Source organism: Actinia tenebrosa, unplaced genomic scaffold (genome assembly GCF_029948245.1).
Source record: "Actinia tenebrosa isolate PJP-AT-01 unplaced genomic scaffold, QUT_ActTen_1.0 PGA_scaffold13__45_contigs__length_12533684, whole genome shotgun sequence".
NCBI classification, from domain to species: Eukaryota; Metazoa; Cnidaria; class Anthozoa; order Actiniaria; family Actiniidae; genus Actinia; species Actinia tenebrosa.
The window spans coordinates 9,953,534-9,981,473 of NW_028292573.1; the positions used below are offsets into that span (position 1 = coordinate 9,953,534).

At 38.2% G+C, this 27,940-nt stretch overlaps 5 protein-coding genes across 5 annotated transcripts; 2 read left to right on the forward strand and 3 right to left on the reverse strand.

Moving 5' to 3' along the window:
* Window positions 1-312: 312 nt before the first annotated feature.
* LOC116308891 (uncharacterized) lies at window positions 313-2,333 on the reverse strand. The gene is made up of 3 exons (XM_031719405.2): window positions 2,179-2,333; window positions 1,546-1,824; window positions 313-1,219 (listed from the first exon to the last, which is right to left on the reverse strand). Exons 2-3 carry the CDS (start codon window positions 1,769-1,771, stop codon window positions 459-461), a joined length of 987 nt encoding a protein of 328 aa, XP_031575265.1. The 5' UTR covers window positions 1,772-1,824; window positions 2,179-2,333; the 3' UTR covers window positions 313-458.
* Window positions 2,334-2,921: 588 nt separating this feature from the next.
* LOC116308890 (uncharacterized) lies at window positions 2,922-14,713 on the forward strand. Its single transcript, XM_031719404.2, has 17 exons — window positions 2,922-3,705; window positions 4,466-4,579; window positions 5,184-5,289; window positions 5,693-5,760; window positions 5,988-6,058; window positions 6,420-6,502; window positions 6,630-6,707; window positions 7,131-7,224; window positions 8,179-8,304; window positions 8,785-8,871; window positions 9,333-9,417; window positions 9,804-10,328; window positions 10,730-11,482; window positions 11,850-11,981; window positions 12,578-12,693; window positions 13,170-13,259; window positions 13,634-14,713. Exons 1-17 carry the CDS (start codon window positions 3,246-3,248, stop codon window positions 13,721-13,723), a joined length of 3,078 nt encoding a protein of 1,025 aa, XP_031575264.2. The 5' UTR covers window positions 2,922-3,245; the 3' UTR covers window positions 13,724-14,713.
* Window positions 14,714-15,793: 1,080 nt separating this feature from the next.
* Window positions 15,794-23,601, forward strand: LOC116308907 (cyclin-F). The gene is made up of 18 exons (XM_031719428.2): window positions 15,794-16,064; window positions 16,247-16,353; window positions 16,460-16,527; window positions 17,288-17,490; window positions 17,895-17,957; window positions 18,111-18,371; window positions 18,714-18,787; window positions 19,092-19,134; window positions 19,230-19,351; window positions 19,902-19,982; window positions 20,410-20,452; window positions 20,561-20,608; window positions 20,689-20,759; window positions 20,842-20,903; window positions 21,198-21,285; window positions 21,445-21,504; window positions 22,082-22,121; window positions 22,242-23,601. Exons 1-18 carry the CDS (start codon window positions 15,924-15,926, stop codon window positions 22,842-22,844), a joined length of 2,178 nt encoding a protein of 725 aa, XP_031575288.1. The 5' UTR covers window positions 15,794-15,923; the 3' UTR covers window positions 22,845-23,601.
* Window positions 23,592-26,264, reverse strand: LOC116308908 (organic cation/carnitine transporter 2). Its single transcript, XM_089028759.1, has 3 exons — window positions 26,249-26,264; window positions 25,247-25,322; window positions 23,592-24,930 (listed from the first exon to the last, which is right to left on the reverse strand). Exons 1-3 carry the CDS (start codon window positions 26,262-26,264, stop codon window positions 24,051-24,053), a joined length of 972 nt encoding a protein of 323 aa, XP_088884885.1. The 3' UTR covers window positions 23,592-24,050.
* Window positions 25,987-27,920, reverse strand: LOC148911804 (uncharacterized). Its single transcript, XM_089029298.1, has one exon. The coding sequence runs from the start codon at window positions 27,792-27,794 to the stop codon at window positions 26,439-26,441; it is 1,356 nt and encodes a 451-aa protein (XP_088885424.1). The 5' UTR covers window positions 27,795-27,920; the 3' UTR covers window positions 25,987-26,438.
* Window positions 27,921-27,940: the final 20 nt, after the last annotated feature.

The following is a 27,940-nucleotide window of genomic DNA, read 5'->3' on the forward strand; positions in this document are numbered from 1 at the left end:
CCCATAAGATAGAAATTCACTTCCGTTTCCCAAGGAAATGCGATTTGCTATCCAGTTACAAGCTTTCCCCAAGTCAAAAGAAAATATTTCGGCCATTTTTGGACCGTTAGTAGATCCTATTGAGAAAATTTTTCTCCTCCCCCAAGATGCAGCGATGACATAACAAGCAATCGAAGAATGTTAGGGACTACAACCGTGTGTTAATATTCCAGTGGCCTTTACTTCAGTCACCCCTAATCTGTCATTTAAATCCTGACCCTCACATCATGAACACCACATTCATATACATATATATATACTTCCAACCAATACTTATTTTTGTTCAATATTTATTTTCGTAAAAGCATAATGAAAAAATTATGATACAATGTAACTTGGTCAATAATGTGAATAAGTTATAGAAGCATGCGGTTATATTTACAAATTTCTAGTATGTTATGCGTGCAAAATAATAGGTCTCAAGCTACTTCTACTACAATCTTCTTTTGCTCGTTTTTCTGTTTTGTTTTGTACACCTCTAACATCAAGTTTTTCAAATATTCTATTTCTTTACTGATTGATGCCATTTGGTCTGTCAAGTCAGCATTTTCCTTCTCTTTTTCTTGAAGTTCGTCAAAAAGCCTTTCTTGCTCGCTTCGTTTTTTTACACGGTATCTTGTGGCAGCAACTTTATTCTGCACACGTTTTCTCTGCTTTTGAGCTGGACTTTTGACTTTTGGTTTGGTGATGGGGCTATTTCTAGAGTATGGTGTTTCTCTCTTGGATGCTTTGCTGTGTTTGTCAACCAGTGATCCTATCTGCTTACTGGGAGAAATAGATGAAGTGCATCTGGAGTCATCAGTCAGGAGGTCAGTCAAGGACACAGTGCTCTCACTACTAGAATCCGAGTATGGAGAGCATGGTGATGATTGACTGGAGTCCTGTGATGTCACACATCCTGGAGAAACAGCACTATCAACACTGTAAGGAGAAACAGCCAAGAACTCAGGAACTTTCTGTTCAGGTGTAGTTGGCATGTCTACAGGAATTAATAATTGTTCTTGACCCATGGGGTGGGCTAGAAGTGCATTGTCTAACTCAACTAGAGAACTTTCCAGCTCCGTGCTTTCAACTTGAGACAGTTCTTCAAATGTTTCACTAGTGGTTGCCAAACCTGGATCAAAACTACTGAAGTCAAACTTTTGAGTCAACCAGTCTGTTTCTAAGAGTTTATCTCCACCTGAGAAGGTAATGACAATTCCAAATTAATACAGCAACCCAGAAATTCTCTTCAAAATGTTCAATGCTCTTTCTGTTGACCATCTTTATAACCAGCACTAGATGTGCTTGCAAGTAAGTGTTGTAAAAATGTGACAGGCATGTGATGCAAGGCAATTTAAAATAGCGTGATGCAATAGGTCATAGTCGAAGCATCAGCTTTTTTTTTGCCGACTCATTCTCCTGGGGAAGGGGAGGGGCGGAGAATAGCACCATAAATAAAATAACATTCCGGTCTCAAATTTCATAGAATAACATAGAAACCAATGAAAAAATCACAAACCTTACCTTCAAAATTCAACTCCTGAAGGATATCGTCAGCCGAAAAATCCTGGCTTGCATCTTTGATTACGGTATTTCCTTGTAACACGTCATCAATGTCGCTACCGAACTCCGTCGACAGAGGCAGAGAGATGTCTAACGATGGAAAAAATTCCATCTCCTCTGCGGAAAGAAGATCTGCAAATTCTATAATTGTATTCATCTTGGTTTTCTTCGTATGTGTCCTCGCCATTAATAAATCTTAATCTTATATAGTGAAAATGGATTCTGTCTTTGGTGTGGGCTCTGAAAATGAACGAGTGCATTATGATTAGCTTTTCGTCGGCTGTAAATCAATCTATAAAATTGTACAAAAATACGATAAATTCTGTCTCAATTTCCTCGATCTTGGTAGGGAGTTAAAAGTTAAAAATCGAGTTGAGTTTTCTCTAAAGAATGTAACGATGAGATTCGAAGAATGTGTAGTTTTGGAAAGTAAAAACTAAGTCGTTTGAACACAAACACATGGTTGTAGCCACGCTTTCCGCATGAAAGACTTCGCCGTATATCTTCGCTTAGAAAACGAATTTTTCAGTCCGATTTTTCTAGTAAGAGACCACAAATTGAATAGACAAGACATTGAAAAGGTAAGATACTTACGCCATGGTTAAAACGTAGCAATAAATGCCTTAGAAGTTTACACTTTCCGCATTTACTCCGCCATTTTGAAAGGATGATGAAATCTAGTGAAAAGAAAACGTGTCATGAGTCTTGTAGCCGTGGCTGATGCAATACCTGCCAATTCGTCATCATTCACCAATCACAACCCAGGATTTATATAGACTGACCAATCACAACGCGTTCTTAACCTGAAGAACCCAGTTAAGTGACGCATGTGGAACAGGTTTTATCTGGTTTTACGAGTTTTTATGGTGGACTTTGGCCTTCATTGTGTATTCAGAGATCCGCCTTCAAATATATTCTCTTCTTCACAAGGCGCCCACGTGAAATAATTTCTGATTTTAATTCTCAAACCAAGGAAAACCCCTTCAAATTAAATTTCAGCCCTTTTGAATTCCTTATAAACTCTAATTTTAATTCGTTCTTTTATATTAATCCTGACTTAACTTTTTTCCCGACAAAAAATATGAATAAAAGTATATCTATTTGCTCTTAAAAAATATGAGTTATGGAATCAAAGGTTGTTACTATGTCAACAGCGGATTCATAACGAAGAGTCACGAAAAAAGAAAACAAAAATTATACATGGGAAGGGAGGGAGAAAACTTTACATCTTTAAGTGGGGAGGGGAGGAGATAAACGCATAGGGGAGGGGAGGGGGAAGCAGCTGTTTGCGAAATCTCAAATTGGGTTACCTGTGTACTTCCTCCTTCCTCTCTAAATATTTCGCCGCCATTGTGGATCAACGAAAATTTATTCTTTTCCCCCTCAGCAATAATAAGTACAAGGGTTTGGCCCTTCGAATGCTAGCAAAGTGCGTAGTTTTATAGAAGAGTCCAAGAAATTTCCCTTCGAACGATTTTTTTTCGCAAGTCGAAGAAGCGAAAAATCACGATCGACAACTCACATGGTCAAAACTAAACCACAATATTTTACCAACGGTATTAGATAGTTTTACTTTGTTTACAAGTTAAAAATTCATACGACTACAGAAAAAGAAGAAATGCTGGTTGGAAGAACCGTTTGAGTGAGTAACTAGTAAAAAGATGTCGTCGTGTGAAGTGATGTCTTCACGAATGGAGCAGTTTTCAAAGGACAATTCAATTACAAGTAAACTTGCCGACGACCTAGACGCTAAACTATCCACTTCTTCCAAGCAAGTGCTTCTGCAGCGTATCGAATTCAAGGCGGCTTCAAAGCCAGACGAACAATACGAGAGATTGAAACATAAATATCAACCCTTGAACTCATCAACTTCACACGTGAATCAAGGTTTTGTAAACAATGGTCACGATAATTCAACTCCCGACAACGAAGATTTCCCTGAACCAAAGCGCATTTTGTGTTCTGAAGACAAGGTTAACGTTCAGTGGGATAAAATGAGGCGAGTTGGTCCTGGTTTAAGTAATTTGGGGAACACATGTTATTTGAACTCTGTTCTCCAAGTGTTGACTTACACTGCCCCACTGGTGAATTTTTTGTCAACACAGGAACACGCCAAGGAATGTAAGTAAAGAAACACAACGTAACTAATAGGCCTTGTAGTTAATTATTGTAACCCTTGCTTGGCCAGCTGAGGATTTCCTATTTTGGCTAAAGGATTTCCATTGTATTAGATCGATGCCATAAAACTTACCCCCCCCCCCCCCCAGATTTTCCATTCTCCTGTAACAGCAATGGCATATCTGATCATCTTGTACTCATTTCGCTTGACATAGGCTGTCATTTATTAGAACACTGGGAATTACCAAACGTTTAGGGAACTACAGTACTTTGTTGCAGTAATGAACCAGCCTCTAGGGTTCTTCAGATACTTCCCTGGACTCTGCATCACATGTGAATAGAGTTTATGGGGTCTCTCCCTTGATTTGAGGGTTTTTCTACAGGTTCTTGTATTTTCCTTCCTCTGCAAAACCTATCAAGCTAAATTCCAATTTGTTCTATGAGAACTAATTCATGCCCTTACTGTAGATCAGCCCTTCTCAACTGATTAGTGATTAGCGAGTGGTATGCTTGGATACAGTGTTGTCTCTTACCACTGTGTAGTTTGTTCAATGTGTTGTTTTGTCTCTGACCACAAGGGTTTTTCTCCAGTTTATTTTTTTCCCTCCATCCCAATCAACTTTTGAGTTGAGTGTTGTATGTTGTAAATAGTGAATTAAGTAGTAGTGCATGTGGAGCAAACCCCATGACTGGTAATAATATTTGTAGATTATAAGTTTTCTATGACTACCAAGTTAATTTATGGTATTTTTGTGTTTCACAGGCAGGGCTGTTGGATTTTGTATGATGTGTGAATTGCAGCGTCATGTCTTAAGGACATTTAATCATCACCAAAATGAATCCATCAAACCACTTGCTATCATACAAAAGCTTCGAAGTAAGTAACCACTGATCTATGCATATTACTCTGATGGAAAATGTTTTGGGCTTGCTGTGGATGTAATGGATGTTTTTAATGCAGTCCACCTGTCAATTCTTTAGAGTATCATTTCTTTGTTTAACGGTTGTGCATGAGAAAACACATGAATATGGGTATAACTTAAACAAAGTATCTTGTGCTCAAGAGAATGACACATGGTCTGTGATGGGAAATCATTATGCCCATGGTAAAGAGGTGTATTTTGTGACCCTCAGAGGTTGGGCATAAGAAAAGCAGTAAGAGGTTGGTTTAATAAAAAAATTAGATGCAGCATACCAACAAATTGGAAAGGTTTTGTTTGCTATTCAGGGCCGTAACCAGGGGGGAGCACATGGTGCACGTGCACCCCCCCCATAAAAGCTTAAGGTCCGCTCATCCATCTCCTTTTTTTTGGTTCTGCAAATTATTGTCTGTGCACCTCTCTGCAAGATCCCTTGTTACGCCACTGAGTTGGTAATAAAAAAAACAATCAATGGTCCGATTTTATTTGATGTGCACCCTCCCTGTAAAAGTTCTGGTTACGGCCCTGCTATTCTGATTGATTGCTGTATATTTTTATCAGATATTGCAAAGCATTTAAGATTTGGCCATCAAGAAGATGCTCACGAGTTTCTGCGATATGTCATTGATGGTTTACAGAAAAGTACTCTCAATGGCTTACCTGAAAAGTAAGTTCTTTACTCCAATCTTATAGTGTGCGATATATCATGGATATGAAGGATAGACATTAGACCCCTCTGCCACATCACAAAAAATTGAGAACATACCTCCCTCAGTCCCTCTATGTACTCTCCCTCTCTTATTTCTGGAACTAAACAATGTATCCTGTTTCAATCCTCCCCAACCCCTGAAAATTCGAATCCACTTCTGTGGGGGGGTCAGGTATGAATAATAATAATAATAATAATAATCACCATCACCATCACCACCTTCCTATCACCATCACCATCATCATCTCTGGAACCACATATTTCCCATACATCTAACCTAGAGCTGAGATTTTTTATGATAATTTTATTTCACACATATTTTCTGTTTTTACGAGTTTGACTGATTTTACTTGTTTAACAGACTTGATAGGGCAACCAGAGAAACAACGCTCATCCATAGAATATTTGGTGGCTACTATAGAAGCCAAGGTAAGCTTTTTATGGGCACAAAAATTAGGGGTGGTGTAGTGGTAATACACTCACCTCTCTTTTCTGGGATCTCAGCTTCAATTGCAGGACTTGGCATCACTTGTAAGCAGAGTTTTTTGGGTCTCTCCATTGATTTGTGGTTTTTCCCATTTTCTCAGGTTTTACTCCTTCTGCAAAACCTAACAAAGCTAGCCATTTAGACCATTTTGTTGTTATTTCTTGTACAGTTCGATGTCTAATGTGCCAAAATACATCAAACACCTTTGATCCATTGATGGAAATCATGCTTGATATTAAGGTATTTATCCTAAATTATTATGCTTTCTATATTTGTTGACATTGCAATCAGTCATACTTACTATGACACAGGAGAATGAGTTGCTAGTTGAACAATAGGCCCACACTCTTTGCTTATAGACAGACAGACTTTTTTATATGCACTAAAGTCTCTAACACCCCCCCCCCCCCCCCCCCCCCCATTACCAGACTTCTGCACTTATGTATCCTAGTGTATTATTTTTTCCAAACTTAGCTCCCCACTTTTAAGTGCTCCTCAGTCCTTGTGAGTGCCTTTTAGGGAAAGGGTGCAGTTATCCCTCAAGTTCCTCTACTCTGTCATTGGCTTAGCAGCTCAATAGACTCTTTTATCACTTCCACAGCATTCCCCATCTGTTATCCGTGCACTGCAACGTTCATGCAAGCCAGATCGTCTTGACGGAGACAACTCATATTACTGCTTAAAGTATGTACATGATTCTGAATAAGCTGATTAATATCATTCTTTATAGGTAAAGGAGGCAGCTGTTTTCTGAAATGTTTTTGGATATTTATTTTTAATTTGTAATGGTTTTTGATAATGTTCATTAAAGGTGCAAAAAGAAGGTCCCTGCACACAAGCAAGTATTAATCCATCGACATCCAAGTATTCTTACTCTTCAGCTGAAAAGGTAGGAATGATACTATGTGATGATTATGATGATGGTAATGGTAATGGTAATGATAATGATGTTGGTGATGATGATAATGATTACTGTGGTGATAATAAAGATGATGATGCATTGATTATGATGCATTGATGACTATGATACATTACAATAAACTTTATTTAAAGAGGGTGACACAGTAACCCAGTGAGTTATCTAGCTTATGGCCCTCATGATGGTGATGATGAGGATGATGATATTATCATAGTGATGGTGGTGTTGATAATGAAGATGATGGTGAGGGTAATGGTGATGGTGATGGTGATGATAATAGTGATGATATTGAGACAATGATGGTGGTGTTAATAATAACTATAGCAAATAGGTTTGTTTATTATCCTTACATTTCATTCCTGATAGCTGTTCTCATCCTTCTTTCATCCACAGATTTGACTCCAATCACATATTTGGTGGTAAAGTAACAAAAGAGGTTCAATATACTGAATACCTTGACCTGAGGCCCTTCATGACCAATGCAAAGGTAGATATTGTATTCTGGTAACAATCTGTTAATCAAAGACCAAAACCCTAAGCAACTCTTGGATTTGATAGTGGTGGTAGTAGGATTTGTTCTTGAATAGTGCTTTCAGATTTCCCTTGAAGTATTGAAGTTCTTAACAAGAAATAAAAGTGGAGGGGAGGGTTCTTAAAAAACGATTTTTGAAAAGTCATATGTAACATATTACTGCACGAAATTCTTTTCTACTGAAGGGAGTGTCCAAGGAGATGTGTAGGTGCTTTTAATCATCTTTCATTTCCTTCTTTTCTCTTCCCATCAACCGTTTATTTGTAAGGGGAGAACTTGGCTGGCATAGCATTGAAAGAAGTCGCCTTTCACCAATGCTACCTGGGTTTGAGTCCTGCTGGGCTTGGTGTTGTATGTGAAGAGAGTTATTTAATGGTTCATTCCTGTGCTTCAAGGTTTTTTCTCCAGGTTCTCTAGGTTTTTTCCCTCTGCCAAAATCAAATCCCAAATCAAATCCAAATTCTAATTCAATCTAACAGTAGCTTATTGAATGGGTTGCAAATCCTGTTAGGCTTTCCATCAAAAATGGAATAGTAATCCATTAGATTTTCTCTCTTGGCAAATCCTGAATATGCCCCTGGCATGGTCACTTGGGTTTGATATGCCGCCTGTCATCATAATATAGTAATGATAAAAGGGTAAATTTTACACTGAAAAGATGATAAAACTCTGACGAAGGACTAGCATCCGAAACGTCAGTGAGTTTTTTCATCTTTTCACGGTGTAAAATTTACCCTTTTATCATTAGTGTTTTAATAGAAACACTGATGCAGCTCACACTAGTTTTTAGCTAGTTATCTCTTCTGTAATCATAATATAATTAGTTAATTAAGACACATCTTGATGAAAGAAAATGATATAGTCTTCATGGGTGAAATAAAATAACCTCTCTCTCCCCCAAATTGATAGGGTTCACCCCTAAGGTACAGACTGTATGCTGTATTAGTTCATTCTGGTTACTCAAGCAATTCTGGACATTACTACTGTTATGTTAGAGCATCCAACAACTGCTGGTACAATATGAATGATTCTGTGGTGAGTAGATGATGTATTGCAAACCTTTATGCCTCAATTCCTTAAAATTTAGCATAGTGTAATAAAAAAACACTTCCCTCCCAACTCTGCGGTCTATGCTTTGATTACTGGGCTTGGCATCGCAAGTGAGTAGAGTTAGTTAACAAGGAATTTTCTCCAGATTCTCTGGTTTTCCTCTGTCTGAAAAACCTTTCCAGCTAAACTGCAATTTTATCTGCTACTTGGTCATGTCCTGACTTTCATCAGCCAAGAGGTTGTTTTAGGGTTTGATCTTTAAGTTACTCATGCCCTGACATTAATCAGCCCAAAATTGTTTCAGGGTTGGATCTGTAAGTTGGCTATGCCCTATTTTCAATCAACCAAGAGGTTGTTTGAGGATTCGGAAAAATTTGAAGGTCTAAAAGTGACAACCACTATAATTTCGTACCCTGCTAGCTAAATTTAAACTAAGGTGATAAATATATAATGATTATGTTACAGGTTCGGCAAGTCAGTCTCAGCAATGTTCTCTCTCAACAAGCGTACCTCTTGTTTTACTCCAAGGTTTCCCAAAGTACAGCAGAGCAGGTGAGATAATCTTGTTTTCCTGTGTGGGAACTCCAACCAGAAACGCTCTACTAAAACTAACCAATCGTGGTGGGGAATAATTCCAATTGAGCCAATTGCCAGGACATTAGAATGGGAGGAGGGGGTTGTATTGACCATTTTAATGGTGCAGTGATGTTATAAAGTGGTAGAGAAGGGGAGATCGCTTTTTTACATTAACCATCTCTGGTGACAGGCATGGAATTCTAAGATGTTGTTAACAACTTGTGGCAATGAAACAGTGTAATTGTACGTGGTCAGTAATTATGCTACTGTTTTATTGTACATCATGATTGGTTACTTATGTACAATGGCCTTTTTTGAAGTGTCGACACAGTAGTTGCCCTTTTCATTTACTTCACTTTCCTGTGATAACATTTTTGCTCTTTTTGAGTAGTTTTAAGTATTTTAGTTGTGGCTCATTTTCAATTTTCTTTCTACAGGAAAAGAAACCATTTTCTCCAATAGCCACAAAGCCATCAGGTTTTCAGAGTGGAACCTCTTTTCCAAAAATCATCAAAGAAAATGGTAAGCTTGTAATCTCTTGTGCATTGTTCGAAGTAAATAGGGTTCTTGTGAGCATGAAAAACACAATTATGTAAAAATGTTGCATTGTAACTAAACCCTTAGTATGGGTTTCAGTGTCCTGCTTGGCAGACATTTCTTCTTTCTCTCCTTTCCTTCTCTTGAAGGAGAAACAGAAAATCTCTGCCAAGTAAGGTGGGGTTTCTAGTGATGTAAATTCTCTGTTCCTCTGTTCCCAATCTTATCCAAATGTTGTATTCTCTATGAAAAATGGAAATAAATGGGATTGAATATGAAAAGAAAAAAACCTATGAAAAGGATTCTCTGTGTTTAACGGAAATAGAGAATGATTAGCAATAAATTAACAAAATGAAATTTCTATTTCATAGATGTTGGTACTCCAGTTGCACGTAATGGCATCCAGTCCAAAGGTATTTCCACACCAACTTCAACCATTACCAAGGCAACGGTGACCACACCCAACAGCCCATCAGTCATCCCTGTCGGTCAAAGACAGAAACTCAGTTTTACGCTGAAAACCTCAACTAAGGTTTCTGCACAGCCCACGAAAGTTAAAGAAGCATTAAAACACTTGGATGGCAAAATGCAAGAGGAGGTACCCAAAAACCTGGGTGTCGTGTCGACCAAGAGTGATAAGTCAAAAGATGGTCCTTTGAGTTCTACAGAATCTTCTGTCACTACAAAACAAGAACAGAATAAAGAGGATAATAAAGAAATCCCAGGGGCAAAGGCACATTTAAAACCACCAGAGCCTGTTGAAGTAAGCTTTCCTGTCAGAAAAGATGCAAAAGATCAATCACCTACCAAGAAGACAAGACCAACACCGCTGTTTATTCCAAGGAGTGTGCAAGCCAAGGATGTGCTGAAAGAATCCAAATCGACTCCAAATCAAAGTGAGTGAAAGAGAACAGAAAACTTTTCCTTGAGGGAGGGTGACAATTGATAGAAGCATAGGGTAACAGGCAAGGAGGTGCATATATATGAATATGGGCATAGGCAAGCAGATGGGTATGTGTGGGTGTAGGCAAGAAGATAGGTATGGAGATTTTGCAATTGTAAATTCCCAGACTTATACTCATTCCTCTTTGATGGGCTTATAACAGGGAGGGCTTATAACTGGGGAGCGTGTAACATACTTTAATGTGCTTCAAGAAGTACATAGAAGATTCCTGAAGTGGGCTTATGACTGAGAGGTAGGGTTGCACTTATAACCAGGATTTTACATTATGTGGATGGGAGTATAGGTATGAGTATACTGTATAGGTATATATTTACACCCCCGTGTTTGTTTTAGGTACAAGTGATACTTGTATGACATCACCAGCCAAGGCAACGACCCCTTGGAAGGTCACGCCCATGCCACCTCAGTTCAACAATAACCACATATATGGACCAATGTCCCCACCCCCCAAGGGCACACCTATTCCTCAGCCATCTCCTTCATCTCTTAAGTCAGATGCTAGCAGCACCTCGAGCATTATGGGTAAAACAGGGGACTGGGCTGTCAAGGACAAAAAGCTGCCGACTCCTGGTCCAAAACTTCCTGAGCGACAACATGCGGGTTGGACCGTGAGTGAGAAGTCTGGTACCGAAACAAGTACAGAAAATAATGATGATGTAAGAGACGACGAAGACTGGGTTGAACGTTCTCCCGAGGACAAAAGAAATGCGAAGAAGAAGAGAAAAAAGGAAAAAAGAAAAACGAAAGAGAAAAATCAAAAATTAGAATCCGAAACCAACAAAGAGGAAGATAAGAAAGAAAGCAAGGAAAACACAGAGAAAAAGAAGAAAAAGCAGAAACACAAAAAGAAGAAGAAGAAAGAAAAATCTAAGGAAAAGAAAGAGCTTTTGGGAGAAGAATCATCTTCGGATGAGAAAGAGAAAAACAAAAAGCACAAAAAGAAAAGCGAAGAGGATTCAAAGGAAAAACCACGAAAACTGGTAGATTACAGCAGCGATGAGAGCTCTCATTCATCCAGTCAACATGAGAATGCGAAGAAAGATCATAACCAAAATGAAAAAAGCTTTCCCAAGAAAGAGAAAAAAGGTAAAACTCGTTGCCTTTTGATTAATTGATTTTCGAGTCATGGGCACAGCCCCTTTTTTTCTGATTCTTTACGGGGGGAGGGGTGCGGAGAGTCTGCATGAACGACAGTCGAATTTCTGTTAAGCATCCACCCTTGGGGAATAGTCAAGTGGTCGCTAAATAGAGGTTGATCGCTTTAATAATAAAGGTATAGCTAACTACAAAAACCCTCTTTGGGACATACTACTGGCCGCTAGATAGAGGTTGGCCGGTTAATGGAGGTATAAATTAATGTAAAGCTCTCTTGAGACTTTGATTACTGGCCGCTAAATAGAGGTTGGTCGCTTAACAGAGGTCCTAATGTAACATGAATCATTGGTATTCCCAGAGGTTCCAGTAGTAGTTTATGACGGAGATCGACAGGATAAACCCAGAAGAACCACGTGGGATGGATCACGTGATACTTCAACTGTCAATCAACTTGAGCGTGGCAAGGGATTGGCTGGTTATGGTGCAAATGGTAGGTATCTTCCTTTTTAAATTCATTTTCCCTAATATCATTTTTTTACGAGAGTGTACTATTAGCCTTCTCCCCAACCACTAACTTGGGGGCCTTATGCGACTTATGGCGCTACGAAAAATGATTATGATACCTAATGTTAATAAGAATGTTAGCACAAAAATATGCGGTATTTACAGAATTTTTTTACGCTTTCTAAATCCGTCGTCTCCGATTTGATAAGAACTACATGTTTTTTTCGTTGATTTTCCGATCATGCACAGTATGATCACGTTTTTCTCCAGTGTTAATTCAAGTCGCTGTCATGAATATCTTGTCTCTTTGATGATATACATTGTTCTCGTTCTTGTCTCTGAGCCCACGTTCCTTTTGGTTCCTCTTCGTTTCCATGGAAAAGAACAGCAAATCCAGTTACCACTCTTTTCGGCTATTTAAACAGTAAGACGCCTCAAAAAAATTTAAATAAAACTAGATTTGAAAAATTACTTGGAGTCGCTTATACACTTTACTTCCTTTCTTGACGGAGACCAAAACGAATGCAGGCTCAATGCAGGCTCTAGAAACTAGACTGAGACTGTGAATATCCTTGTGTTTAGTATCATCATGGGAAGGAGGCCAGAGTCACGTGGATAGTTATGATAACGGTGATAACTCAGGCGGAAGCAGAAAAAGACGGCATGATTCCTGGGACGAAGAGTTGGATAAAGGAAAGGTCAGTCACGGATACCCTCTATTACACAGGGATCCCACTTGAATAAAACAATGTAAATAGACTTCTTGCACTAATATCCTAATCTTGCCGTCTTGGGTCCTGCGATCATTACCTGCAAATGGAGCCAATATTTTCCATTGTTTTGATCCTCGGGTCGAAATTTAGTTCAAGGGGTCCTTAGAAATGTCGTAAAGTATATAGAATGTTATCGAACTTGTGTCGTTTTTTTAGCTGGGACAAAAACTGCAAGTCGGTTACTTGGCCACATTTTATCTTTCTCACATGATTTTCCTTCATCTCGCATCTCGTCTTCCGCTTGTATATTAACAGTATGGACTACCTAAAGTGGGCTTCCTTGTTCATTTTCTTGTTACTAAATAGAGACATTAAAAATAAAACACGAAGAAATGAACCCTCCCCACCCCCCGGAAAACCTAAGGATATTAAATGATCGTAGGAAACCACATTATTTACAGGTTAAGAAAGTTAAAGACAAATCCAAACAAGACAGATTTTCTACTGGGACAAACTTTTTTCAGAGAGAACACGACAAAAGAAATAAGAAGGTTAGGGAATATTGCTAACACTAGTTAGTTTTGTTGTTTCATCTCATTTATTTGTTTCTCATTTCAAAGCTGTGCTTGAATTATCTGTCTGTCTGTATAGCTGTTCATGTGTTTCTGTCTGACCTTCTGCACGGTTATGTATCTGGCTGTCCATCCGTCCATTAGCCTATCATCTTGTCTGTCTGTCCGTCTGACACTGAAAGCGGCTGTGGGGGAGACTATCCGCACCCCGGCTAACTTTTTTTTGATCGTCACTTGCCCTTTATTCATTCATTCATTCAACTTTTTATTTGTCCTCTATTCGTATTTTCATCTCAATCTCTTTCTTCTAAACAGTACGCCATTTTCATGTATTACGCAATACTTTATTACAGGGACTGTCGGAGAAGATCGCTAGTCATTTCTCAAGAAGACACTCGACCCATTCGCGAACGCACGCAGGGCGTAACTACCGTCGATTCTAAGCAATTCCACCACCACGTGGTAACACAGCCAAGACTAGGAGGCTTAATCAATCAATCAATCGAATCAATCCGTTCTCAATTCATTACTTAATCACGAACTAGCGTCATTGAATAATTTACATGTAATGAAAATTGTAGGGAAAGGATGGCTGATCATTTCCATCCATTTAATAATATATGAAACGCAAAATATGTTGCTATGGAGATAAATATGTTTTACATTCAGTTGGTCCCAGATGACCCGTCTCAATCCATTCCCCCAAGGAACCTGAGACTGAAGGCCAGTTCTCTGGAGATAACTATAACCAAACTAATAACTTTACAGTCGTAATATCTGTACGTGACACGGTAACTCAATAACTCATTTTATTGCATTTGGTTGCATATGCCGTTCGTACAAAGAAGCGGACACTTAGGAAACTAGTGGTGAATGGTCGGGACAAGTAAATCTCCTTATTCTCTCCCCTTGTAAGGCTCAATCCATCAAAAGTGCCCTTTGAAAGCATCTGAAATTTCACTCAGTAACAGTTCACCAACTCGCACGTGACGTCTTATCCGCTGCCATTTTGGATTTTCAACTTCGTTTATCATCCAACATGGCGACCGTATAACAATAGAAAAGATTTCTTTATATTGGCTCGTTTGAACAAAATATATACTCCACTAAACACATACTCGACAGCTATACATTTGCATACTTATTAAAAAAGGAGTTTTAATCCACTTTTTCAAAATTTCTTAGTCATTGTCTAATATTACTCACCACAGGAAGCCCGTAAATAGAATTACTGTATATTCTAATGAAATTTTTAAAAATGTTTTTGAAGCAAGTATTGTATTGACTAAAGTATTTAGAATCAAGGAACAGGATCATAGTTCCTGAATAATGTAAATACTGTGAAACTTAACATATACATGTAATCATTTCACTATTTCAAAATTATCATTAATTTTGTAATAAATTATCGCAACTATCTTTCTCAGATTTTGTTTTATCTACTTAAGTTTGTATTATCCAAATAAAGTCGTATAACTCAGAAATTTGAATGCTTTTCAGTGGTTTTTATGTGTACATGTTCACCACGTGAGGCTTCTTTATCATACCTATTTTTGTTAAACAATAAGTAGCACAGTGAAACTGCAAAGAAAGTTTCGTTATGATGAAGCTGTATCAGTTCAGTTGGTATTCAGATGCAAAACAAACAAATTACCTATTATGTTAGAGCTGTTTTCACGACATGTCTCCAGATTCATGCCTGATACAGTATTTAGGGTAAGGAGGTTCGGGGGGGGGGGGGGGGAGAAAGAAAGAAAGAAACAAACTGCTACTGAAAGATTGGTTTGGCTACCTTCTTTTCTACGGTTTTGGATTCTGTCAAATTTTTTCTAATTCGCACTGTTGAAGGTTGATGGATGGAAGGGAGTACAAGTAAAAATGCTAGCTCCTTCATTCAAACTAAAACTGCTTGTTATTGCTCTAGCACAAGTGAAAAAGGTTGTAAACCAAAACCGTATAATTTCAGAAGCACCAATGCGCTTTCTTCCTCGAGCCGATAGCCGAGGGCGGTTTTGGAAGAGCGCATCGCCCCGAACACCTCAAAACTGCAAACCCTTTCCAACGTTTCTGAGTATGAAACCATTGCCTTGGGGGACTTCAGTTATACCAAATAATAACTTAGCTAGTCGAGACCTAGTCGACTAGGCTTAGGCTGTCAATCAATTTGTATGGACTTTTTGATAGGTCGATTCACTTGAAATACCTCGTTGACATAGCCGTTGAATGGCGTCTTCATTATTGTAGCTAGTAGGATTGTAAATCGGCCGGTCATTATTTCCTAAATGTTTATTATAAACGATTTCTTACTCCGACGAAGGACTAACGTCCGAAACGTCAGTTTAACAAAGCTTCTTGCGGTGATTCAATTTATCCATTATAAGTTCCTATCGATTTTTGGGACCGATCTGTCATCACAGTGGATGCCCCTATTGTTTTATCAGCCAATCAGCAACCCGTATTTCCCCACACGTGATCTGCTCAACCGCTTCACGTAACGCCTAACGGTAGCTGCTCTTATCACTTGTGTTCGCTGTCACCTCTTCATCTAGCTTCTTTTACTCTCCTCTTATTCTCTCTATTCTTAACTCTTTTAGCTTAAAAATCTACTCTCATATTCCTTGGTTTTTAAGCTAAGTATTACAAATGAAAATCAAAACTAGAAGTATCTGTGTCAGACGCACACGAAGCTCATTCAGAGCGCGTCCACTGCTCTCTTTACCGGAAGAAGTCCTCCTACTTATTCTCAAGTTTTTACCTGCGAAAGACCTTACAAACTTAAGATTGGTAAGTGTGAGATATTTAGAGCGTATTGTCTGAAGGTATAGACAATGTAATGCATAAATAAAAATTTTTTTAATGTGTTTATAGTTGTGATGGAACTTGAGTTTGCGCGTTGTTGACCGTTAAGAACCGTTGACCTAGTAGCGTCTTCGAATGATTATTAACCAATTTTTTTTAATTAACAGGTGTGCTCAAGCCTCAAAAACCTTATAGATACTTCTTCTTTTCTATGGTTAACAGTTTCTTTTCCTGGCATCTGGCCTTCTCCAAGAAATCTTGGTATTTTGGAAAGGTTCGTTGAAAGACGCGCTCTCTGACTCGAAAGTCCCGCGCGTCGCTTTGCGGTTTGCTGTGGCCAAAAGAATTTTAACGGTTATTTTTATTTTCATTCATTTTAGAGCTGCAAATGTTGGTAATATTGAAGCATTAATCAAGATAGGACTTGCTCATTTGTATAATGAAGGAAGTAAGTGGTTTGTTTTTCTTAGGAAGCACGCAAAATACATTTTGATCAGCTCTTGGCCAGTAAATCCAGTAATCGTTTAGCGCGGTTTTTAAATTTTTGTTTACGTTTGTACGTAAAGTCCTGCTGTTTTAGACCACATTCAGTTCAAACCTTCGACCTTTTCCCAGCCCTAATAATACTCAATGTCATTTCTAAGTCGTATTACTTATATTCTTTCTGATCCGTTATTTTTGAAACGAATAGTTGCGTGACATGTTTCATGTAGCTGAAGCCTTGGCGTACGTACGTTACATAAATATTCACGTGAAAATTCGAACTCATTACAATGAAATTTTTATAAAAATTCTCTTTGGCAGTTTGTAAGGGAATACGTTACCTTTTGAGTTTTATCAGTTACATTATAGTTTACATACTATATCAATAAACGAACAGTACTCCTATGAGAGTATATTATAATAGCCATGACTGACCGTTAAAAATTCCATTGTTTCCCTTTAAATGGACTTCATTCAAAAACTTCTTTCGAGTGTAAGGGAATGCTTGAACAAAACTACACGAATAATCCCTCAAATTACTTAAAGAAAAGTGTGATATCTAGTTGTGTTTTCCTGAAAGCTTTTTTTTTTAAGCAAATTTGAGAAGAAAATCTGTTGCTTGTTTTGATTTTTTTGGGGGAGGGGAGGGGGTATTCTCCTTTCTTGAAGATTTGATATTTTCATGCCTTTAGAGGAAAATAATTTCTCTTTACTATTTCCTCCAGTTACGGAAGACAAACGTAATAGCACCAATAATGCACAAGTGAATGGCAAAATTGCCGCTGAATTGTTCTGCATGGCTGAGAGGTCTCTTGCCAACAGAACTCCATTTACCTGGTTTTTTGTTCGTCCTCCTTGGGCTCCAAGTGGAGTGTGCTGTAAAGCTTGTGTGTTCAAGAATATGTTTGAATATTGTTCTGGCTCTGAGGTAAGTTGGATTGGGGAAAATTTTATTTTTTGCTTCTTTACGAACTTGTTAGTTCAAAAAGTCGGGTCACTAGTTTGGATACTGCATGTGTAGTAAGTGTGTTTGATATGCTGTTCTCTGTCTTGATATCAGATCTTTTTCAAGGTTTTCTTCTCTGGGAAAATCATTGTTTCATCAGGCATATATACAATTAGTTTACTAGTATATCCCAGGTTTTCAATACTAATTTACAATCAAGTAAAAAAGTGGGGGGGGGGGGGGGGGGGGAGAAGAACATCTTATTATGAAACTCAATTATTCTTATTAATATTATAATAGCTAAAGTATAATAATAATAATGTTAGCCATGATTCAAATATAAATCATCCAGTTATAAAATTGTTCTTGGTGGTTTTTTTTTACAGGCTAATGACTGTTTGAATAAATCTCTTCTGTACTGTGTTGGAAAAATTATGAGCTTACATCAGGTATGTCTTTGTATGCAAGTAATCTCAATGCATCAACAGTGATTTCAATCCTATGTCATTTGCTAAAAAATTTGCCACTGATTATTTCATCTGAGAATTGCAGATGAAAAAAATCTAAATCTAATTCAAACTAAAAAAAATTGTTTATGAAAGGATGCAAACAAGAAGGAAGAAAGTATACAATGGCTAGAAAAAGCCAAGAGTCTTGGATCTTGTCATGCAGCTTTTGAAATCTGGAAACTCAAATCAACTGAACGATCATTGGAACCTTCTTTGACTTTGCAAAGTGTTCGGGAATTGCGTGACATCGCAAGCAGCGGCAATATAGAAGCTCAGCTCATGCTGGCTATGGAATATGCAGCTGGAAATCTTGGAGGTGCTACGAAAGAACAAGTTTCTGAGTTTTTAACTGAGGTAGGTATATTGCTGAGATGATCTTTGCCAGTTTTAAGTTGATTAGTGTTGCTAGCCCTTCGCCCAACCCTTCTTCTTTCTCATATGGGCTTCGGACCAGCCATGGCGGAGTTAAAAAATTTAATTAAAAAGTTGAAATAAGTCATTGATCCAATACAGGATCAAAAAATGCTCAATTACCAAGAATGGCTGTTTGCAATATGGACTGGCTGAAGAGGTGTCTTGCCCAATGAGTGCCAATTTTGGTTCAACGTTCGTTGACTGGTCATTTTATATAGATTTTTTAATATATTTAGTTTGTACGACCATGGGAAATAATACTTATATCTTTTCAATGTGAAGTTTGTTGCAAGATCAAAAGCCATGAATGCACATAGACTGTTTTCATTTCAAACTGAGCTGAACAGCACAATGAGGTAAGCAGTTGATCATGAATTATTTCCCAAATAGCATAATTTAAAAAAATAATTATTATCTTTCCCTGTTTATAGCCTGCATGGGGCTGCAAAAGGGATTAGGATTAGTAGGGTAGGAAAAGTGTGACCCAGCTACCACCCAATCCTAACTGGGCTGCTTTACAGGGTATGATGGTATGATGATAATATTGAGAAACTACTGGTCACTCACGCAACCTTAAAAGTAAGGGATGGGGAAATGAAATCGATAATATACTGAATATTATATTGCACACTATGTAATAATAATTTTTTTCCTTCAAAGGTGTATTTTAGTAGACTGGCTTGTTGAAGTAGCAGTTATGAAGGTAATTAATATTTGAAATCAATGTTTCCCAAAATATTTTGAAATTTGAGATAATCTAATGCTTTAATATAATATAAAATATATATTTCTTCACAGGATTTTTCAAGTGAAATTGTTCACATTGCTGTCAACTGTGTTGACCAGTTTATAATGAGAAGAAAAGTTCAGAGATCTGAACTACAGCTACTAGGAATCACTTGCATTTTGATTGCTGCAAGGTATGCTTACCTACATTCTTTTGAGAATTAGAATACCCAGCTTACTAGATACACAGTGCTGACGAGGCCCAATACAAGCCTGAAACAACTGTCCACGGTTTCTAGTTGAGCTGGCTCATTTTTTACACCACTTGGAGTTGTGAAAGGCCCATTGGCCCTCTTCTTCAGTCATTTCATACAAGGCTTGTAATTTACAGGTCACACATGTTCTTATATGATTTCCGAGCTCATCCCACACATCTCATACATTCTTTTGAATAATGGAAACTAGAAGATATCTAAGGAATAAGATTCAAGGGAGCTCTCTAATGGAGTTTGCGCAGACCTGAATATATTACATAACAGTTGGTCAATGGACAATAGCGAACTTAAGTATCAAGGGCAGGGATGCCAAACCAATGACACAAGCATGTTTTCAAAATCGTAAAGACACTGGTGTGTGCATGAAAAACCATTTTGAAAACATGCTCTTATCAGACCAGTGAACTTAATCAGACAAAGTGACTGTTTCATTGAATTATTTTCTAATAATATTTTTTTGTGATGTCAGGTTTCAAGGGAAGGATATAGTTACTATAAGAGAAGCTGCCTGGCTTACAGACAATACGTATAAATATGAAGAAGTTGTAAGGTAAACTAGTAGTACTGATTTGTTTCAGATTGCATTCTGTCCATAGATTACAAAAATATTTTTTACCACAGCCTGTATTGCTGTATTTGTCTGGAAAGACCTCCCCATCCCTTCTAGTAATAACTGCAGAGTACAAAGCAAAGTTGGCTATCTTTATCCATGAGCACATAACTTGACATTTCACAACTTCACCTGATTCAACAAATATAATAAAGTACCCACACTCTCATATACCATTAATGAAGTCTCGAACATTACGAATTAAAGAGTTTCCTACAGAACTTCAACTCACATTCTTTCTTTTTCCTTTTTCCCCCCTCTGACGGAAACAAATAGAATGTTACTACGAAAAAGTATGTTTCTTATAAAAAGCACTTGAACTCACATCCTTTCTTTTTTGTTTTTTGTCTCACTCTGAAAAAAATAGAATGATGGGGGAAGTGATGTCATGTGTTCGAGGGCAAGTTAGGGTAAGTATTTTTACTGATATACGAGCTTTGGTATTTTTTCAACATCCAACACACACACATTGTTTGTGGTAAAAAGTAAATTCAAATTGTACTCCCTGTTTTTCTTAGGTTCTCACTACTCCGGACTTCATCAAACTCTTCAGCAGTCTAGCAGCTGTAAGTCAATCATCTAGAGATACAATGATATATCAGAAAGAATAATAGCTAAAAAATAATTACTGGTTTCTGTCTCATAGGTTGATCGCACAACAGAGTGTCTAGCATCGTATATCGCAGACTTAACTATATTACATACAGAATTTGGAAGGTATAGTACACTGTTGTGATACACTACAGTATGATATCTTTTTGTCATTTGATTTTTTACGATATTTAATTTGATTTTCCAGGTTTTCTCCTTCGACTATTGCTGCCTCCTGTTTACTTCTTGCTCGAGCAATTCAAAAAATAGGTAAAATGAATAAATCAATTTAATTAAGTGTGAATTTCCAAGCTGCTTACGATGACTGGCATTTATTATACTATTATTACAGTTTTCAATATTACACAAACTCTGCAGCTGCAATTAAGCTGAAATGTGTTTTTTTTGCAACCATCAAATGGAAATAGCTAGCCGGTACCTTTTACATTTTTGACTGGCGGCAGTAAAAAACCTAACTCCAAAGGGCAATTCTTCACTACAGAGTTCCATTAGACTGAATCATACTGCAAGTTGCAGTAATTTTTGCATGTCATTTGTCGCCAGATTTACCATGGCCACTTCACATGCCACAGATGTGTGGACTTAGGATGACAGATTTACTAGAAAGCACATTCTTCTTACACCAAAAATGGTAAGTGCTCTTACTTAAAGTGCCATGGTTGTCTGTGGTTACAGTTGTTATGGTGATTCAAAGCATGTGCACTTCATCTAGCATTGTACTAATCAAGTAGTGCTACTTTTCTCTTTCAACTTATCTATATTTCTATATCTTCATACTTTTCTCTTTTAGTTTACTAGATGATTCTCCGATCGACCATAGAAATGTCAAACTGAAGGCAATCAAGGAAAAGTAAGTGAAATAATGAAGTGCAAATAAAACATAAATTTCAAATTTAAGAAATATCCAAAATTTACAGTATGTCCAGGGACTTTTGAATCATAAATAAAAGGAATTTTTAAACATAAGAGAAACGAAAGAGTTTAATAAATAAATCCGACTGTGAGTGCATCGTAATTCATTGAACACACTCAAGACGTTGGCCACTTGGTATAGACTAAAGGCGCGATTACCTGGAGCAATTTTCTTTGCAACTTGTCTCTCAACAGCGTTGCGACACAAGTTGCAAGAGTGTTTGCACGGTGCAATGGAGATGCAATCGTTGCCAAAAGTAGAAACATCTTTTTCAAGGTGCGCTGTAGGTTACACGCCGCAATGCTCCATGCAACTTGTGTCGCAGCGCTATTGCAAGACAAGTTGCAGAGAAAAGTGCTCCGTGTAATCGCGCCTTAAGTAACCTGATCTTGATCACATCGGTGTGCTGTTTTTCAATATATCTACTATGTTTAATGGCTTTTTTATCTGTTCCATTTGCTACTTCTTGGTGCGTTTTTGAATTAGCTGAGATTTTGACGTGTTTATTCCACAGGTATTCTGATGAACGCTTTTCTAAAGTCAGTGAGTTTAAGGTGAGAAACGTTTTGCGCGCAATGCTTATGCTAAATATCTCATATGTAAGCTGTCTATTATTCATTGTGCATCTTTTTTAAAGCAATTGCTAATACAGAATTGTTATTTTTTTAATTCAGATTCCAAGTCGAGAAGAACTAAGGAGTTATCTTGTTCCTCTAAGTCTTCGTCTAGAGCGAAACAGACTAAAATCACAGCCTTCAACGAACAGCCTCACTCCCCCCAATCAAGACAGCCTTCTAGATACTAGTTTGATAAGCTGTTTTTCTGAAAGTGGTTACGACGGCGACATGGAGGACGAGGGGGACCTGGTGCTCGAAGACGTCATGGATGACGAAGATAGCTTCTTTGATGAGTTTCGTTCTCTTGACGAGCGGAGTATGTTAAACAGGCAGTTGGGTGATTCTTCATTTCTAGCTTCTGAAGAATATGCTCGTTCAACATCGACGCCGAGCATCTTACGACAAAGCCACGACAAGGCATTTTTCGAGGACGACTTAGAACCTATGGAGATAGAGCCCGTTGCTATTGACAACGTGATTGACAGTTCGAATGAAGTTCACGCGCCGATAGCACGACAACCTCTGAAACAAATTGAAAACAATGTAGAAATTTCTGACGCTCCTCAAAAATCCACGATAAAGACAAACCAAAGACGCAAAGAAATTCCTCTCAGAACACGACGAACAAGGCAAAGCACTGTACACGGAATAGAGTCCTGAGGTCAAACATTACTTGTGATAGAAATATGTAGAAAGGCAATTTTATTAGGTGGTTTGCAATCATTCAAAGGGGGGGATTTGGACAATGTTTGAAGATGTTGAGTAGACCTTAGCTTTAACTATGAATTTTCCCATATATGACCTTCATATATTTATATTTTAATTCTCTGGATCTCAAGTAAGGTGATGAGATTGATATTTGCAGTTACAACCCAATAACTAGCAAATACCTGTGCTCGTTAAACACTACGTTGAAAACTTTAAATTAAAGCAGAGACCTACTTGAAGAAATCACTACGTAACCCACAATGCAACGCACAACGACTTGTGCGCTTGCGCAAGGAATAGTCATCTCATAAAAGAACTTTAAGGAATGATCGCAAACTGGAACAAAATTCTATACCATGTAAAATATCAGTATATAAATATACGATTCGTTCAGGTTTTATTGTACATATAATGAAGATATCATATATATTTAATAGGTAAAACGATAATGTCGAAATTTTCGTCTCTTTTTCTGCTATAAATTTATTTGGTAAAACACTAGCTTAACCTAATATATTCAGGGGAATATTTCAAACGTCTAACTGGCGCGACTTGCACCCGCAACACTCCGTTTATAACTAACTCAACCATTTCAGGAATTTTAAACTTTCGTCAAAGTGCTTCTTATTTGCAACGGTATATCTATTTCATTCAAAGCTTCTTATAAACTCAAGAATAGAAGTTTGTTATTAAAAGACTAGCACACTGATTAGGTCGATGTGTGTCCATTTTTTTCATAACTTGCATATGCTGCATTTATCCTGCACTTCTGAACAATTTTGTTTTGCAGAAAGTGTGATTGTCTGAGTGAGTGTAGTTTTGAGAAAGACTGTTGGTGGAAACTGACGTTTCGACAACCTGAGCGGAAGTCTTCAGAGTCCAGTGAGAAAACGAAAGAAAGTCGATGGCATTTATACCTCTTTGACCCGGTTGCACGAAAGGTGGATAGCTCTATGCGAAGGATGAATACTTCATCCAGTGGATACAACTGGGTCCTGGTGCGGTCGTAACGTAAACAAGAAATTCCTCTAACGATTAGCCCTTGGGAATTCGCTTCTTTGCGTTAACTCCGCGGTTCGGACATCAAGTCAAGGCTCTTATTTCACAAATACCAGGAGTTTTGCCCTTTTTGCCGGATCCAACTACTCAAAGCTCACGTCAACTACCCGGTATATATATTTGTCTTCTTGTTCCCACAAAGACGGTTTTGTGGACCAAATCATCAAACGTCTGTGGCAGCGGCTTGCCCTTGGTTTCTGGTAGTTTCAGACCCAGAAGTGCGGCGAATAAAGTAACTATGGAGATGATAAACATTGGAGTTGACCTGTTTTCGTTGCCGAGAAGAACTATAAATGGTGCTGCTATGGCGCCGATACGACTTGATACTGTCAGTACTCCAAGAGCCATGTTTCGAACAACAGTCGGGTATAGTTCGGCTGCATAGGTATATAAAACTGCATTTGTTGCAGAAACACAGAACTTGCCAAATAAGGCTGCACACGTGACAAGCATGGAATTGACAACTTCTGCTTGTTGAAGCCTCATGCACCACCAGCATGCTATTGCAGCTCCGAACGTGAAAACAAAATTCGACTTTTGTCTGCCGATGCGATTAAGGAGTGGGACTCCAACTAGGTACGAAGGTACCTCTACTAAGCCCGACAGGGCAAAATTAACATACATGTCTTCTCCCAGTCGACTAACGCTCATCGATATTCCAAAATATCCTATTCCATTGACGACGAAAGATATCAACATTACCATGGTAATGGAACGAATGGATTTCCTTTTAAAGAGACTCAACAGCGACACGTTTTCGGGTGTGCCGCCGGGTTTTGCATTGGGACCACCGGATTTTTCGAGGGATATCTTTGGAATCGATAGTCCGTTTGCACTTGCAGCTTCATTGATGATATCTTCGGCTTCTTGTACGCGCCCTTGAAATAGAAGCCATCGCGGTGACTCTGGCACAAGGTACATGATAAAGATAGATACGATTTGTGGGACAACAGAAACAATCATCAAGGAGCGCCAGTTCCTTGAAAGAAAAAAAGGAAATTGAAGACTTAATAAATTAAAGTTTTCTTTTATCATTGCTGGCAACAAGCATCATATTCGATTTTCAGCGCACAGTGCAGTACTCTCAACTATGGTTTTCTCAAGCACTTTGGTTAATCAGAAGCCATTCAAGTGTCACGACGCAATGTTCCCGAAATGTGTCACGCACCCGAAATTTAAGTTTCCGCTTCGAAAACCAAGCTGTGGAAAACTGTCAAGCCTTTGTTATCAAAGATCACGCAGGACTCATTAACAGGGACCGTGGTAGTGAGTTTAAAAGTTAACTTTCAACTAACCTGAAAGTGTTGGCCAACAATGCAAGAAGAACGAAGCTGACTGCAGCAAACATTGATACGCTCATTGCTGCCACGGCTTGAAATAAAATACATGAGGAAGTTAAGTTAAGAATATTAAAAAACAACAACACATATATGTAATGAAATACCAAATCTCTCCAAAATAGCGGGAAAGTATCACGTGACAATTCAATTTAAATGAACCATCCATCAATATACAAGGAATTTTGAAAATACAGTAATTCTTGCCAATTTGATTTGCTGAGAGTTTTAAAGCCTAAAAGCTAAAGATGTCGCCTTTTTAGAAGAATTCAGCCTTAAAACTATTGAGGAGAATTTCGTATAGTTTAAAAAGTCCGTTTCTTAGGGACCGTTCATTTTTTATCGGGAGGGGGGGGCTGGTGGTTTTTGGAGCTTTCTCAGAAAAAAATGTATAGCCCGCCTAGTTTGGTACAAATTTTTTGTATGGCCCACCCTCTCGTTCATATTTCATTGAGATGCCCCCCCCCCCCTTCCCCCTCTACCAATTCCTCAAAAATACATATATATGTTTGTGTACAATTCAGTGAGTTCTGTAATTGTAACGTTACATTGATAATCAAAGTAACAGGGAGTACTCACATTCTAAAGTATATACATTTCAAGGCTGCCATTGTAATAGGGTTAACATCTAATTGATCGATCATTGTCTCCTCAGTACTATGATATCTCCGCATACTTTTTGTTGTTAGATTCCACACTTCAGATAAATATATGGTGTTGCATTTCCTGTTGACGTCCCTATTGTCTACAACAGCTGTCTACTTTAAATTTTTACACTTTGTCCAACACACCGATGGGGATATGACAGACTTATTGGAATTATCTTATTGTTCATGTTTACATTATCTACTTTCGTTAAAGATAGTCGAAGGGTATAAGTATAAAGTTTCTTACCGGTTGTCGTAATTATGAACGTCAGACGTCGCTTAAATCAGTTCACGAGCGGTTAGAGTATCGTACCATTCTGTTGAGTCATTCTATTGTTCTCTATATACAGTTTTTGTTTCTTTGTCTTTGAGTTCTAAATCATTCTTGAGAATATCAGGTGGTCTGCAGCCTTTGGCCAGGAATGTAGGCAATACACAGGGATGACTTTATATCATCAAGCAATACAAAAAAAGGAAAATTGTTTAATTTGTTGAAATTGTTTTTAAAAGTAAAAATAATCCAATTCATTTCTATTCACTATTTTTCTGCCAGAACGTGAAACATTAGGGGATGCTTTGTCATCGTCATTGCCAATGACTGCAAGAATTAAGTCATCGACTTCGTCATTATCATCTTCATCATTATCATCTTGATCAACATCTTCATATTCGGATTCTTCTTCTTCTGCATCTGTGTCTTCATCCTCGGTATGTATCCTGCTACTGGCCGGTTCACTTTCTGTGCGTAGGTGATGGTTTTGAATAACCAACACTTTCTCGTCTTTCCTCTTCTTCAAGTGGTCGTTAAGATCATGGTGGAGCAAATATTTATTTAGCTCTGCCACTCGTAGCTTTTTAAGATCATCGACATTCTGGACTAGCTGGTCCCAATCGTAATTACAGTATTCTTTGTCTTGAGCTTTTTGTTTTGCTTCTGCCTTTTCTTGCTTTCTTTTTTCTTTTCTGTATTCTTTAATTTCTAGGTGTTGAAGGTAGTCAAACACCAATTTTGGCTTGACGATCAGTTTATCAGCGAATGTGGCAACACTGTCAGGGTCAGCTGTCACTACTTTCTTGTCTTCAAACCACTTTATCAGTTGTGTCCTTGGTTGCCAGTCATCCACATCTCTGTTCTTAATTGGGGTCTCGCTATAAGATACATAGTGGTAATCTGGAAGGGCTGACCAGTCTGGGTATGGTCTTGGACATTTGGTGATTGACGGTCCGACCCATGTTTGGCAAGTTGAACACTGCTGCAGGTCTGAACATTTAATGAACTCCCTGTAGTTATCCCCATCCTCGTAATGATTTTCAATGAACAGCTCTACTTTTCTAAAGTAGCAGTGCCCAGGTACCAATTCGGATTTCGATCCAGCTGTGTGGTATTCCATGAGATATTTTGTATTATAGAAGAACTGACATTCTGGTCTTGGAGTCACATGAGCTGACATGTATCCATGGGGTCCTGGGGATTCATCAATTCTGTCGCAAACCTCTTGGCAACAGTACCAAACATTACGCTCAACACATTCTTCTTCAAGAGCTTTGATTTCTTCTGATGTTATATTCTCCAAATCACTTTCGCTGATTTCTTGGTGTGGCTGGAATTTATTAAAAGGAAGGGAACCTCCATCTGATACTGCATCTCCTATGCAAGCATTAGTTCTTTCAGCAGGACATGGATCATTTACTGCTAGATGAATCCTCATCTGCCAGTCAAGATTGAACAGCCTAGCCAATTCTGCATCTCGGAACTTCACCTCGAAATTTGTAATCGAAACACCAGGTCCTTTGTCTGTGCGCATAAGAAATCGTGGTTTGGGGGTACTTGGAAGGTTACGTGATGCCATTTCCAACATGAATTTAATGCAAAACGAAAAGCGGGCATTGAAAAAGTAATTGCTAATGTGACTGAACACAAAGAAGCATTACAGCGGCTGCTGGACGACTGCAAACGGATTTTTAAAGGCTCTGCACAGAAGTTTACCTCAGAGAAGAGAAAGAA

Excerpts from the sequence above, each read along its gene's own strand:
- LOC116308890 (XM_031719404.2), top strand. The coding sequence starts at position 3,246 with ATGTCGTCGTGTGAAGTGATGTCTTCACGAATGGAGCAGTTTTCAAAG. Across the intron at positions 8,872-9,332 it reads CCCAAAGTACAGCAGAGCAG|GAAAAGAAACCATTTTCTCC; the intron begins GTGAGATAATCT and ends TTCTTTCTACAG. Across the intron at positions 9,418-9,803 it reads AAAAATCATCAAAGAAAATG|ATGTTGGTACTCCAGTTGCA; the intron begins GTAAGCTTGTAA and ends TCTATTTCATAG.
- LOC116308908 (XM_089028759.1), bottom strand. Across the intron at positions 24,931-25,246 it reads TTGTTGGCCAACACTTTCAG|GAACTGGCGCTCCTTGATGA; the intron begins GTTAGTTGAAAG and ends TTTTCTTTCAAG.
- LOC116308891 (XM_031719405.2), bottom strand. The coding sequence starts at position 1,771 with ATGGCGAGGACACATACGAAGAAAACCAAGATGAATACAATTATAGAA. Across the intron at positions 1,220-1,545 it reads TCAGGAGTTGAATTTTGAAG|GTGGAGATAAACTCTTAGAA; the intron begins GTAAGGTTTGTG and ends TTACCTTCTCAG.
- LOC148911804 (XM_089029298.1), bottom strand. The coding sequence starts at position 27,794 with ATGTTGGAAATGGCATCACGTAACCTTCCAAGTACCCCCAAACCACGA.
- LOC116308907 (XM_031719428.2), top strand. The coding sequence starts at position 15,924 with ATGAAAATCAAAACTAGAAGTATCTGTGTCAGACGCACACGAAGCTCA. Across the intron at positions 20,453-20,560 it reads GTGTTCGAGGGCAAGTTAGG|GTTCTCACTACTCCGGACTT; the intron begins GTAAGTATTTTT and ends TGTTTTTCTTAG. Across the intron at positions 20,904-21,197 it reads TCGAGCAATTCAAAAAATAG|ATTTACCATGGCCACTTCAC; the intron begins GTAAAATGAATA and ends ATTTGTCGCCAG.